This window comes from Quercus robur, chromosome 5 (assembly GCF_932294415.1).
Source record: "Quercus robur chromosome 5, dhQueRobu3.1, whole genome shotgun sequence".
NCBI lineage: Eukaryota > Viridiplantae > Streptophyta > Magnoliopsida > Fagales > Fagaceae > Quercus > Quercus robur.
Window position 1 is genome coordinate 79,487,021 of NC_065538.1, and position 15,704 is coordinate 79,502,724.

A 15,704-nucleotide genomic window follows, 5' to 3' on the forward strand; every position below is an offset into this window, starting at 1 on the left:
TAAATTGTAAGTAATATGGGTAAAATAGTAAATCACATGTAAAAACACATTTTCTATCCACTTTTCCTCTCAATTTGGGAGGATGGTTCTTGGTGGGTCAGGTAAAAAATCCATTCTCCCAATTTTCTATCTACCCTTTTTTTTACCACATAAAATAAGGGAAAACTCCACGTTTTTCCATCATTCCCATTTTCTACCCAACCAAATAGACCGTAAGAGAAAAATTTTGGGAATAGTACCATTGACGAAACAATTCAGGTAGTTGTACAAAATATATAATTTCAAGTAATGCACATCCCTGCTTGTTTCAACATGCTTTTAGGTTGACCTTGGATATCCATGAGCATAAATTAAGTAGTTCCATCCTTGTTGCACCAGAAAGTAAAATTTCCTCACAAGAATTATATGGTGACAATCCATGGAGGTACTCAAGTAAGTAATTATATGTCCATTCATATAGGATATATTTTAATTTCTATAAAATTCACATAATGAGCCTATTTAATTTTTTAGCAAGATCTTTCTCAAAAAAAAAAAAAAAAAAAAAAATTAGCAAGATAATTGTAGGCATCCCATTTTGAAATCGGGCATTCTCTCAAGGCAACATTATAATTTTAAAACAGTCTAGGTGTTAGAATTTCATTATGACCATTCAATGAACAAAAATTATGTTCCAAAATACATATGAGTTCACAATGATAAAAATGACATGCTGAACATGATGATCGGATCATTTGATCAAAAGATCAAGCCATATCAAGTTAAATTCAACGTTTGATATGCATTCTAGCATTAAAGGCTAAAACAATGTAATTATGATTCATTTATCATGATTGGTGTAGAGAGGGAAAATTCCCGACCTATCACAAGCTGACACATCACATTACCAAGTCCACAAAATACAGCCAATTACAGAACACCATGTATTACTGCTAGGTTTTGCTATCACTATTCAGAAGCCAACAGAAATTTGCCAAGTGTCATGCAAGAGCCAATCACGCAGCAGCGCACGTGTAAGCGATGACTCAAGCAACCTCGCACGTGTAAGCGATGACTCAAGCAGCCTCGCACGTGTAAGCGATGACTCAAGCAACTTCGCATGTGTAAGCGATGACTCAAGCGGACCAATCAAGCTGTGACATGTGTCACCAATCAAGCTCCGCCACGTGTCGCTCACCCACCCCAAAACTCCTATAAATAGAAGCCTTCCTGAGACATTTAGGGGGACCAGAATTCAGAAGTGAAAAAGCTCTGTGAAGATCAAGCCTCAAAACCTTCAAGAACTTCAAGAACTTCAACCCCAAAATCGAAGAACATTCGAAGCAGAATCATCCAGATCATCTGCTTAGATCTTAAAGTTCACGGGAATCAAGCCAAAAGTGTCCGAAAACATCAACAAATCACAAATCAGTGAAGCTCAACGGATTCAAGCCTCTAAAGCTCCGAAGAACTTCCACCACAAACCTTCGAAGACGAAGAACACGAAGAACAAAGGATTTCTAAACAAGCTCATAGCCAGAGATTCATTGTAATTCTGTTTCAGTAATCTTCGATCCATCCCTCAACCAAATTGAAGGATATTTTGTGTTCAAGTCAAAACCACATTACCACAAATCCAATCAATAAATCTTGCAAGGAGATCGAATCAGAGGATCACTCTTTTGTAATTTCAGAGAATTGTACCACACAATCATAAATACAAATTCGCATTTGTGAAACTATTTTACTTGTTTGATTTATTTCGAACTAGAAATTTAGTCGCTTACAAATTCTGGCACGCCCAGTGGGACATCTCTGCCTCTCATCTCTTTCTTCTTCAAAAGAAAAGAAATTTGACATCATTTGCTACTAGCTTCAATGGCCTCTAGCAAGAATGTCCGAAAATCAGTGGTTGATGATTCCAGTACTGATGAGTATGTCGGCCCAATCACTCGCAGTCGATCCAAAGCTTTTGATCGACTCCAACCTCAACCAACCCAAGAAAACCAATCTCCTGCTGTCATCTCTTTGGACTCTCTTGCAAATAGGAAAGCTACCACTGAAGATTCATCTGCCTCGAAAGATTTGGGGACCAGTAATGAATCATCCCCAACAAAGACCTTTTCTATCAACTCTTCACCCGTGATGAGAAACTTAAGGAGTGAAGCACCTCTAACTCATCCTGTTTCATCATTTTCTCCATCATCTATAGAGGTCATGCCAGTGATGATGACTAACACCTCTACCATGGAAGAAAAAATGGCTGAAATGGAACAAAGGGTCATCCTTCTCACAAAGGCACTTGAAGAAAAGGATGTCAAAATTGCAACCCTAATGAACAAGCTGGAGGTACAAGATTCGGGTGAATCAAGTCTTGACCCCGAGCAGCCACCTGGCTTTACCTTCAAAGGAGGAAATGCCAGGGGTGATAAAGAAAAAAGAGGTGAAGGCACTTCTCAACATGGACATTCCACCTCAATGGCCTCGATGTCTGTCCAACAACTGCAGGATATGATTACAAATACCATTCGAGCACAATATGGAGGTTCTTCCACAAGTTCTCTCATATATTCCAAACCCTATACAAAGCGCATTGATAACATGAGAATGCCAAATGGGTATCAACCTCCCAAGTTCTTGCAATTTGATGGCAAAGGAAACCCTAAGCAACACATTGCTCACTTTGTAGAAACTTGCGAGAACGCAGGGACGCAAGGAGGCCTCTTTGTAAAGCAGTTTGTTCGTTCACTGAAAGGGAATGCCTTTGATTGGTATACAGACTTAGAGCCCGAGTCAATCGATAGTTGGGAACAACTTGAAAGGGAGTTTCTCAACCGATTCTACAGCACACGACGCACGGTAAGCATGATGGAGCTTACCAATACTAAACAGTGGAAGGATGAGCCCGTCGTTGATTATATCAATCGGTGGCGTTCTTTGAGTCTAGATTGCAAGGATAGACTTACTGAAATATCTGCTATAGAGATGTGCATCCAAGGCATGCATTGGGGACTTCTTTACATCCTTCAAGGAGTAAAGCCTCGAACATTTGAAGAGTTGGCAACTCGTGCGCATGACATGGAATTAAGTATTTCTAGCCATGGGAATACGAAACCTCCTGTACCTGAAGAAAGGAAAGAAAGACGGGAAATAAGGAAAAACGACAGGAATGCAAAAAGTAATATCAAAGACTCAATGAATGTCAATCCTGCCCCAGTCAAAATTTCAACAAGAAATGTGAAGGCCAATGAAAAGAGGCCCGAAGGAGGTCAACAGCGTGAGACGCGTCGCTCATCACTTAAGGAGTGGGAACAAAAAGTCTATCCTTTCCTAGACGCTGATATGCCTGAAATGTTAGAACAACTGCTCAAATTGAAATTAATTGAATTGCCAGAATGCAAACGACCGGAAGAGATGAGAAAAGTTGATGACCCGAACTATTGTAAGTATCATCGCATCATAAGTCATCCAATCCAAAAATGTTTTGTTCTTAAAGAACTCATCATGAAGCTGGCCAAGGAAAGGAAAATCGACTTGGATTTTAATGATGTTGCTCAGTCAAACCTTGTCACATTTTCTTGTGGGTTACCTAGTTCCATGTCTCCAACTACTAAGCAAGGGACAAATACCACGCTCATCCATTTTGGTTCTTTGGAACCGGTTCAAGTTCAGCTCTCACAAAAAGCACCTGATTATAATTCAAATGATGATAAAATGTCAACGATGGATGAGGAAGAAGGTTGGACGATAGTTACTCGCAAGAGATGGAAGAAGAAACGAGCATTCCCTCTTCATTTGATCACCCGAGAGTCCAGAAGAGCACAAAACCAGATTCAGCCTTGGTCAAAAAGAATGAGTGATAAGAGGCAAGGGAAACTGGGAACAAAAGTGTATGAAGATTCAGCACAAATCCAAAAATCTCGAAAGCTCATCACATTGGAAGAATTCTTCCCCAGAAAATTCTTTCAAAATGACTCAGCCGAGGCCGTCCACACAATTTCTCGTTGCGAAATCCAGGACGAAAAAGAGGACGTTGACCATGGTGATCCAAAAGAGACCGTGTCATCCTTGGAGGAACTCCAATCTCAGGTCGATGAAGTTGAACCCTTGCAATCCTCCACATCACCAAAAGAAGTGCTCACCCAAACTCTTGAGGAGCCAGAGATATACGCCCCTCATACCAATACGCTTCAACAAACACAGGGATGTTACGCATGCTCTCCAGATTTAACTTTCACTGATGAGGATCTATTGTTAGGCTCTAAGCCCCACAATCGCCCACTCTATGTCTCTGGTTATGCTCGTGAACAAAGGATCGAGCGTATCCTTGTGGATGGAGGTTCAGCCGTTAACATACTTCCAAAAATGACCATGAAACGACTGGGTTTTACTATGGAAGAATTATCACACAGTCGTTTGGTCATCCAAGGTTTTAATCAAGGAGGACAACGTGCAATCGGCGTGATCCACCTAGAATTATCCATTGGGGAATTGAAAAGCAACGTCTTGTTCCACGTCATTGACGCTAGGACGACCTACAACATGTTGTTAGGACGTCCTTGGATCCATGAAAATGGAATAGTGCCATCAACTTTGCATCAATGCTTCAAGTTCTTTCAAAATGGAATAAAAAAGGTCGATGCCGATTTAAAGCCTTTTGCAGAAACCGAAGCTCATTTTGCTGATGCAAAATTCTATGCAAAAGAAGACATTTCTAGCGAGGTTCTTCCAGTTGAGATCCCGTCTATGAAAAGTAAACAGGATGAAAAGGAGCATGTTAAATTCATCGCCAAAAAGGACATTTCTTCCCCAAAGAAAGGCCCAGAGCCCTTCCTCCGGTATATACCATTATCGCATCGCAAAAATGGACAATCACCATTCGCAGAATGCCTTCAACCTACAAAAGACATGGGAAGACCTGCAAAGCTCACGATGGAGGATGTAGCCATATTGAAAGAAAATCATGTCATGCCTTTAACTTCATCCACAAACCCTTTGCCCTCGAAGCCGTTAAATGGATTCGTGAGGTCTTCGCAAAGTCCGATAGAGCATGGTATTCTACCAAGTGAGCGGACGAAAGAATGGTTCGACCCAAAGGCATATAGGCTGTTAGCCAAAGCAGGCTACGATTTCTCAAAACAAGAAGACTTAGGGAAGCTAATTCCAGAAGCCACCGGAGAAAAGATGCATGGCCTTAGCAAAACACAAAGGAAAATGCGGCTTGAAGGGCATGAAATTCATATCCCAAAGACCGGATTAGGTTATACTCCCGAACAACCAGCTCAGATATGGATCAAGAAAAGAAGCGATCCTTCGAGTTCCCAATACATAACGGTGGAGGTCGGCGAAAGTTCAAATCAAAGAGAAGACCATTCTTCACCCCATGTCTCAGTGTTTGATCGCATCGAGGCCTCGTCATCACGAATCACAGTGTTCGACAGGTTAAATACAACTTGTTTAACACCAAATCGGGACACTCTTGCTTGTAAATCAGTCTTTGATCGATTGGGGGCAACGAAAAGGCCTATTGATAGTCATTCTCAAAGTTCAATAAACTTTGACGTTCAAGGGGAGAAGAAAGCCAATGATGAGATCCGCAGTAGCATTCCTTCACGCATGAAACGTAACTTTACCTTGGAGATCAACACTGAAGGATCGCTCAAAGTCAAAAGACGAACGATTGTACATACAAGTCAGTCACCCGTCCATGATGAGGAGATTGAAGAGGTATCATCCTCGTTTCATATTACAATAGAAGAGGGTACACTGTTAGATGCTGAAGCAACCAATGAAGAGGTCGATGAAGCTCCTCCAGCCTTGGAAGATGGAGGACAAGGTACAGTTGATGAACTTAAAGAGATCAATTTAGGAACTGTTGAAGAACCCCGGCCAACTTTCATCAGTGCGCTTCTTACCCCTGAAGAAGAAGAAGGATACCTCAAGCTCCTAGTAGAGTACAAAGATGTGTTCGCTTGGACTTACAAGGAAATGCCTGGGCTCAATCCGAGTATTGCTCTACACCATTTGGCAGTAAAGAAAGGCGTGCGCCCAGTCAAACAAGCTCAAAGACGGTTTCGGCCAGAGCTTATCCCTCAAATAGAAACCGAGGTCAATAAGCTCATTGAAGCAGGCTTCATTCGTGAAGTGCAGTACCCGGAATGGATTGCTAACATCGTCCCTGTCAAGAAGAAGAATGGACAAATCCGAGTGTGCGTTGACTTTCGTGATTTGAACAATGCATGTCCCAAAGATGATTTTCCATTACCCATCACTGAGGTCATGGTTGATGCCACTACCGGTCATGAAGCTTTATCTTTCATGGATGGATCTTCGGGTTACAACCAAATTCGAATGAATCCTAAGGATGAGCAGCTTACAGCTTTCCGTACCCCTAAGGGAATTTACTGTTACAAAGTGATGCCTTTTGGACTAAAGAATGCTGGTGCTACTTATCAACGGGCCATGCAGAAGATCTTCGATAATGTACTTCATAAATACGTGGAGTGTTATGTCGATGATTTGGTGGTTAAAACAAAAAGGAGGGAAGACCATCTGGCAGATCTACGATCCGTGTTCACCCGCTTGAGAAAGTATCAGCTTAAGATGAACCCCCGCAAATGCGCTTTTGGCGTAACATCTGGAAAATTTCTTGGTTTCATTGTGAGGCACCGCGGTATTGAAATTGACCAGTCCAAAATTGAAGCAATCCAGAAAATGCCAGAGCCCAAGAATCTGCGAGAACTTAGAGGCTTGCAGGGAAAACTGGCCTACATACGACGATTTATCTCGAATTTGGCTGGTCGATGTCAACCTTTCAATAGATTGATGAAGAAGGATGTGCACTTTGAATGGGATGAGGCTTGCAGCAATGCTTTTGCACGCATCAAAAGATACTTACTTAATCCTCCAGTTTTAGGTGCTCCTATCCTAGGAAAGCCTTTGGTGCTGTATATTGCGGCCCAAGAAAAGTCTCTAGGTGCTCTTATGGCGCAGGAAAATAAAGAGGGGAAAGAAAGAGCCCTTTATTATCTAAGTCGAACTCTCAATGGGGCTGAATTAAATTATTCTCCTATCGAAAAGATGTGCCTCGCTCTTTTCTTTGCCATAGACAAACTGGAGCACTACATGCAAGCATATACAGTCCGTTTGATAGCAAAGGCGGATCCGATCAAATATGTCCTCTCCAGGCCAGTGGTTTCGGGTCGTATAGCTCGATGGGCAGTCTTGCTACAACAATATGACCTTGCATACATTCCACAAAAAGCTGTCAAAGGACAAGCATTGGCAGATTTCTTAGCTGATCACCCAGTTCCATCTGATTGGGAGTTCTCCGATGATTTCCCGGATGAAGATGTGTTTTACATTGAAGAAATGCCACCATGGATTATGCTTTTCGATGGGGCTGCACGTCGAGAAGGAGCGGGGGCAGGTGTAGTGTTTGTTTCTCCACAAAGACAAATACTTCTGTACTCGTTCTCATTAAGCGAACTTTGCTCTAACAATGTAGCTGAATATCAAGCATTGATTATTGGTCTACAAATGGCCATTGAGATGGGCATAACTCAGCTTGAGATCTTTGGGGATTCCAAATTAATTATCAACCAAATCTTGGAGCAATATGACGTCAAGAAAGAAGACCTCATCCCCTATTGCAAATATGCGAAGAAATTACTAGCGAATTTTGAGGCCACCACATTGGAGCATATACCAAGGAAGGAGAATAGACAGGCCGATGCTTTAGCTAATTTGGCTACTGCCTTAGCATTATCCCAAGAAGAGACAACCAAAGTCGCTATTTCCCAAAGGTGGGTGGTACCTCTCGTGGTTGAAGAAGAAGAAGAAGAGCAAGCCAACATCATTTCTGTATGCCTTGTCGAAAAAGAAGATTGGCGACAAGTGATCATTGAATACCTTCAACATGGAAGACTCCCGGATGATAAACGCCACAGGACTGAAATTCGGCGGAGGGCTGCTCGATTCATTTACTATAAAGACACTCTCTTCCGCCGTTCATTTGATGGATTGTTTCTCCGTTGCTTAGGAGAGGAGGAGGCTAAACAAGCCTTAGAGGAGGCTCATTCTGGCATATGCGGCGCACATCAGTCAGGTCCTAAGTTACACTATAGGATCAAACGAATGGGTTACTATTGGCCTACAATGGTGCAAGATTCCATGGAATGCGCTACGAAGTGCGAAGCTTGTTAATATCACGCAAACTTCATCCATCAACCGCCAGAACCTCTACACCCAACTGTAGCTTCTTGGCCTTTTGATGCATGGGGTCTTGATGCGATAGGGCCATTACCAAAGTCATCCGGTGGCTACTTGTACATCTTGGCCGCAACTGACTACTTCTCAAAATGGGCGGAAGCTGTACCCCTTAGGGAAGTGAAGAAAGAAACGGTGGTCAATTTCATTCGAACTCACTTGATCTATCGGTATGGTGTCCCTCGATATATCATAACTGATAATGGCAAACCATTCTACAATAGGCTGATGACAGAGCTATGCGAGAAGTTTGAATTTAAACAATACAACTCCTCCATGTACAATGCCCCGGCAAATGGACTAGCTGAAGCGTTTAACAAAACACTTGGCAGTTTGTTGAAAAAAGTGGTATCCAAGACAAAGCGAGACTGGCATGAAAGAATCGGAGAAGCATTATGGGCATATCGAACAACATTTCGAACGCCTACTCAAGCAACGCCATATTCTCTTGTCTACGGAGTGGAAGCCGTCCTTCCTTTAGAACGCCAAATCCCATCATTACGGATTGCCATTCAAGAAGGATTGACTGGAGAAGAAAATGCCAAGCTCAGGATGCAAGAATTAGAGGCACTTGATGAAAAAAGGCTTGAGGCCCAACAACGCCTTGAATGCTATCAAGCTCGTCTTTCAAGCGCATTCAATAAAAGGGTCAAACCACGATCATTCCAAGTTGGTGACTTAGTCCTCGCCGTTCGAAGACCTATCATCACAACTCATCGTACAGGCAATAAGTTCACTTCAAAATGGGATGGACCTTATGTTGTGCAAGAAGTCTACACCAATGGAGCTTACAAGTTGATTGATAATGATGGTGTAAGGATCGGCCCCATCAATGGGAAGTTCCTTAAACGCTTCTATGCTTGAAAATCAAGAATTGCTCCTCGGTAAGAGCTTAAACTACCCACTGTAGCGCTGCAAAAGTACATGATGTCTTCCCATTACCCTTCAAAGCGTACCAATAAGGAGAAATTAATCTCACTCCATGTCAACAATTGCGAGTGTGGCGTAGCGGTTGGACGCCCGTGTCACCCTTGAGGCCATCTCGGGTTCGATCAGTGGTGATACCCACTATTACACACTGCGCCCCCCTTTTTTCAAAAAAAAAAAAAAAAAAAAAACACATAAGAAAAACAAACAAAAAAAAAATAAATAAAAAAACAAAAATCTTTTGAACTACGTGATGACTTGATCCCTCTCCGGGGTACGTAGGCAACTTAGTATCTTTTACTGAGTTCAGTCACGCACTAAAAAAAAATTATTGAAAAAAAAAAAAAAAAAAAAAAAAAAACCAAAAAAAAAACCAAAAAAAAAAAGAAAGAAAGAAAAAAAAAATCATCAAAAAAAAAAGAGATCATATAAAAAAAAAGGATCATAAAAAAAAAATCATCAAAAAAAAAATCATCAAAAAAAAGATCATAAAATAAAATAAAATTTGTTGAACTACGTGATGACTTGATCCCTCTCCGGGGTACGTAGGCAGCTTAGTACTTGTCACTAAGTTCAGTCACAGGAAAAGAAAAATGATGGCCAGTCCAACTTGAGGAGTTTTCCAACAGTCATCAATGCGCTTTTAAGGTCCCTTTGGTTGGCAAGACATTGCTTAAAGACAGATGATTGTTTAATAGGATGATCAAAGATCGTTGTAGTAGAAAATGAAGACTCTAAGGAGTTGACGTTGCTTAACTTTCTTTGAAATGATGATGAATATAAGTTGATGCTTGGTGTTGTAGAATAAAACAAAATCTCCAACTTCTTTTGCAAGAAATGAAGTCTTCATGGCATTGCTCATTTTCTGTGGCCATCCTCCCACATCTCTGAGATATACTTTGCATCATTTATCTCCTGGGGGCATCTCCTTGTACCTTCCAAGTCTAGGCTACATCGTCTCTCTTCTAGGTTGTGCCACTTTATAGCTCTGAAATTAGAACCACATCATCTCCCTTCTGAGTGGTGTCATTTCACATCATGTCTCTGAAATCTGGATGACGTCAATTTCCTCCGGAATGATGATAAATTATATATCTGAAGTCGGTGTGGCATCATCTCTCCTCTACGAGCATGTTCGTGCATCTTCAAAATCTTGGTAGCATGTTTCAACATCTTCAAAATCTTGGTAGCATGCTCTGGCGTCTTCAAATGTTATGCACTCTTGATGTCTGAGTTATGTTGCCTCTAAAAAAAATTGGTGCGACTTCAATACGAGTGCAAGTGCTAATGTGAAGTATTGTCGTGGCTTCATGGCAAAAATGAACGTTGGCATGGCTTCGGCGAAAATAGAGTGTTGACGTGGCTTCATGGCTTTGGCACAAATGAAGTGTTGTCGTGGCTTCATGGCACAAATGAAGTGTTGTCGTGGCTTCATGGCACAAATGAAGTGTTGTCGTGGCTTCATGGCAAAAATGAAGTGTTGACATGGTTTCATGGCAAAGATAAACGTTAGCATGGTTTCATGGTAAAAATTCTTGATGTCTGGCTACAGTGCTATACGCCCTTGATGTCTGAGCGATGTTGCCTCTGAAAAATAGCTTTATGACAAAGATGAATGTTGGCACGAATGAAGTGTTGACATTGCTCCATGACAAAGTTGAATGTTGGCACGGCTTCAATACAAGGACAGATGCTGGCACAGCTTCGTGGTAAAAACTCTTGATGCGGCTACGTTGCAAAGACTCTTGAAATTGCTGCGTTGAAAAGACAAGTGTTGGTGCAGTTTAATTGCCAAGGAAAGCATGCTACATAACAAAAACAAGCAACAACAAAGAATTTGTCAAAAGAAAATCTCATGACACGTCTTAAAAAAAAAAAAAAAAAAAAGTGTGCTTCAGTTTCAATCACTAGCCTGTCAAAAAAGAAAAAAAAAATGTTAGTACAAACAAAGCATAAAGTATATATATATATATATATATATATATATATATTTCTCTGCATAATTTCTCTACACTTAAAAGATACTACCCACTGCAAGCTGCTTGTACAATTTAATGAGCACCCGAGTGGCTTTATATAGAAAATGTATGAGGTAACAGACAAAAAAAAGAGAGGAAAAATGCTGCCACCAAAATGTTTAAAGTCAGCCTTTGCAACCCGAATGCACTCAAAATCAAAAAAATCTGCACCGAATGTTGAAATGCAAGATGACATACAGCATACGGTAGCTCACCAACCACCTCATGACCTACAAAGTCCAAACTCAGCTCCTGCCCTGTCAGAACGGCCACCGCAAAGGTAGACCAGAAGGCCATAAGTCCAACAATGACCCGCGGCTTTCACACTCGAATCTGTGCAAATCCAGACACCGTTTCAGGAAACTAAGCGTACCACTCGATCCAGCGTGCCCCGATATGCAAAACCCAAAAATTTCAAGCCCAGAAACGGCCGCATCCGCCTCCATGCGCCGCCACAGATTCGCGACGACCCGCGGCCTAAACCTTCAAATCTGTGAAAATCTGCCTGTGATTTTACAAAACTGACCATACAGGGGTCTTGAACGGCCTTGTATTAACAAAACCCAAAAATTTGAGGCCCAAAAGTCCAAGCACGCGCCGCCAAAAGATTCGGCGGCGCGGCCTTCAGTCCCACGCGCCGATTAGGACCGCTAGAACTCGCACGTGCCACACGAGTCCGATGACGTCATGGATGACGTCATCCTCCACACGTGCCACACGCGTCCAAGAGCAGTGACGTCATCCGTGACGTCACCACCCACTACGGTCTGACCCTTTGACCCGGTTTGACCCGGATTCGAACCGCCTTAAAAAAAAAAAAAAAAAAAAAAAAAAAAAAAAAAAAAAGGGAAAGAGAAAATGCTTGGACCAAGCAGACTTTTGACCTTGACCAGAAAATCAAAATTTTCAAAACGGACTTGTCTCACTCAATTTTTCGAGTACATTCCGATTTTGGGACCCATTTCTTCATTCGAAGTTCAGAAATTGTGCAAACGTCCAATTTCCAAAAAAGTTGACTTTTGTGCAAATATTGACCAGAAAATCAAAATTTTCAAAACGGACCTATCCCACTCAATTTTTCGAGTACATCCCGATTTTGGGACCCGTTTCTTCATTCGAAACTCAGAAATCGTGCAAACATCCAATTTCCAAAAAAGTTGACTTTTGTGCAAATGTTGACCAAATGTCAAAATTTTTGAGATGGACCTATCTTGCTCAATTTTTCGAGTACATTCCGATTTTGGAGTCCGTTCCGTCATTTGAGACTTGAAAATTGCAAAAATGACTCAATTCCAAGTGTTCAAAACTTAGGCCTTTAAGATCAAAATTTGAGATTCATCCATTTAATTGGGATCCCCGTAGGGTTATTCTCTAGATTTCATCAAGACTTGCCTTTCAAAGTACAAATGAACTTTCACAAGTGTGTCTTAAAATTACACTAGGTCATTAGTTCAATCTGCTATTCCCGTTCGGTGCCTACCAGTCTCCAATTTACCATTCCCGTTCGGTGCCTACCATTCCCACCTACCATTTCCACCTACCGTTCCCACCTACCGTTCCCATCTACCATTCTCACCAAAAATTCTCAACTACCATTCTTAACTACCTACCTACCATTCTTCATCTCTCTACTATAAATAGGAGGGCCGGGTTCATCAAAAACTCATCCAAAAAAAAAAAAAAAACACTGAATCATGAAATGAAGATTTGCCTCTTTCAGATTTTCAAGTCCTCATTTTCACAGCCATTTCTCACTATGGCCTCATCATTCTCAACACCTAGCAACCGATTTTGCTTCATAATCGGTTTGAGATCAACCCTCCCATGGGTCGGTCGAAACCCTATTTACAACATCATTGCAGTTTTGAGATCCAAACAAACTTTGTTTCTCCACTTAACAACCACCTTTGTCCATAAAATTACTCATAACAAGGTCTGCATTGCGGTTCCACGTTTCCTTGGACTTGGTTGGCCAGGAAATCCAAGTCCGGCAGACACACCTGTTCCTAACCTCAGGGCTCCTGTAGTCTCTTTCCAATTGCTTGGTCTTCCAGCAGCAGCAGTGGTTCGGAACAAACAACAACTTGGCTGGTTTCTAAGACCAGAATCACAAGTTGGTTCCATCTTTCATTTTTCTGTGCTTTTCCAACAAGAGGCAGTAGATGAAGATGGTAAAAAGTGTTGGGGTATCCTACAAATTGTTGTCCATCCAACACTTAAAACAACCTCCAAGGCGCCAGCTCATCAGAATTCAGCTTTTGGTGCCGGTAAATGGTCATCAAAGCTTTATTCCATGTCCCCACTACTATGGGACCCAAAGGTCATCGTTGCTGGTACCTCAAAACTCATTTTCTGAAATTACTCCAACTTAAAATCAGCTTGAAGGATTTCAGAAGATACTCTTCTGAAATTACTTCAACATAACGTCCGTCAGCATGGTCCTATTACACAGGCGCATTCGATTACTTGCTGTCGGACCCCATGCAACACACAGTCAGTCCCATATTCAAAGTTGTACTTCCCATAAACATCTACACCAGAAAGGTCCCAGCATACAAGGCCAGCACCATGGTGGTGTATGCTTTGCCCATTTGCTTTGCTTCATTTCCATCTTCTTCGTTGCCACTACCAGCATACCCAGAATACATAAGCTTCTGAAATTACTTCAACTTAACTTGAGTGATACAATTATGCAGGCGCACTCAACCACTTTCCCACCTGTCCTCGTTGTAATCCAAAGCGTGATCTTCTGAAATAACTTCACCAGAAGTTCTTAAAAACACGAGGTTAGTTCCATGACCCTGCATGCTGTATCCAGCCACCATTCTCTCATCTTCCCCATCTTCAACATCTTGTGATCGCCGCCAACGATCCAAAATACTCTTCTGAAAGTACTTCAACTTAATCTTATCCTTCTGAAAGCTCTACCACCTTCAACAGCTCCACCACCTTCAACAGTTCCACTACCTTCAACTACTTCACTTAAAGAGTCAAGTACCAAAAATCCATTTTTCGAAACTCATTCCCACACCACACTCCGAGATCGTGTGTATGAACGAGTCTCGAGGGGGCATTTGTAGAGAGGGAAAATTTCCGACCTATCACAAGCTGACACATCACATTACCAAGTCCACAAAATACAGCCAATTACAGAACACCATGTATTACTGCTAGGTTTTGCTATCACTATTCAGAAGCCAACAGAAATTTGCCAAGTGTCATGCAAGAGCCAATCACGCAGCAGCGCACGTGTAAGCGATGACTCAAGCAGCCTCGCACGTGTAAGCGATGACTCAAGCAGCCTCGCACGTGTAAGCGATGACTCAAGCAACTTCGCATGTGTAAGCGATGACTCAAGCGGACCAATCAAGCTGTGACATGTGTCACCAATCAAGCTCCGCCACGTGTCGCTCACCCACCCCAAAACTCCTATAAATAGAAGCCTTCCTGAGACATTTAGGGGGACCAGAATTCAGAAGTGAAAAAGCTCTGCGAAGATCAAGCCTCAAAGCCTTCAAGAACTTCAAGAACTTCAACCCCAAAATCGAAGAACATTCGAAGCAGAATCATCCAGATCATCTGCTTAGATCTTAAAGTTCACGGGAATCAAGCCAAAAGTGTCCGAAAACATCAACAAATCACAAATCAGTGAAGCTCAACGGATTCAAGCCTCTAAAGCTCCGAAGAACTTCCACCACAAACCTTCGAAGACGAAGAACACGAAGAACACGAAGAACAAAGGATTTCTAAACAAGCTCATAGCCAGAGATTCATTGTAATTCTGTTTCAGTAATCTTCGATCCATCCCTCAACCAAATTGAAGGATATTTTGTGTTCAAGTCAAAACCACATTACCACAAATCCAATCAATAAATCTTGCAAGGAGATCGAATCAGAGGATCACTCTTTTGTAATTTCAGAGAATTGTACCACACAATCATAAATACAAATTCGCATTTGTGAAACTATTTTACTTGTTTGATTTATTTCGAACTAGAAATTTAGTCGCTTACAATTGGTCTTTAATTGGATTAAATAAAATGAATTATATATTAAAATCCCATTGAATTAATTTTTTTAATCTATTTAAGACCTATTGAACATTCATTGTTATTGCATTCGGCCAAATAAAATACTTTACATTCTCTATGTTTTGGGTAATTCACAATTTCCTCACTTATCTTTGAAACCAATTAATTTTCCTCTTTATCTACATAGTAAAAATGTAGTTGTTACACTTTATCAACATGGGTCATTCTATTTCCATTGTCTCTATCATTTTCCTACATCAATTTTATTTCCTTACTTTAGTTTCAACATATGTTCTTTTGGGTTGGTGAAATATATATTGCCTAGTACATTGGGTACGAGCATCCTTCTGTAAAACCTTTACGAACAAACATTTTGTTATTTTTGTAAAAGCGGAAGCTTTAATACCAATTTCTTAAGAATGACAGAAGTGTAAATATCTATTTGTTGCATATATAACCAAATAATAATGGGTAGTTTTAC

At 41.2% G+C, this 15,704-nt stretch overlaps 1 protein-coding gene across 1 annotated transcript; it reads left to right on the plus strand.

The window, feature by feature from the left end:
• Positions 1–1,857: 1,857 nt before the first annotated feature.
• LOC126728783 (uncharacterized) lies at positions 1,858–13,548 on the plus strand. The gene is made up of 4 exons (XM_050434563.1): positions 1,858–2,524; positions 2,636–8,179; positions 8,276–9,060; positions 12,913–13,548. The coding sequence occupies exons 1-4, from the start codon at positions 1,858–1,860 to the stop codon at positions 13,546–13,548; spliced, it is 7,632 nt and encodes a 2,543-aa protein (XP_050290520.1).
• Positions 13,549–15,704: the final 2,156 nt, after the last annotated feature.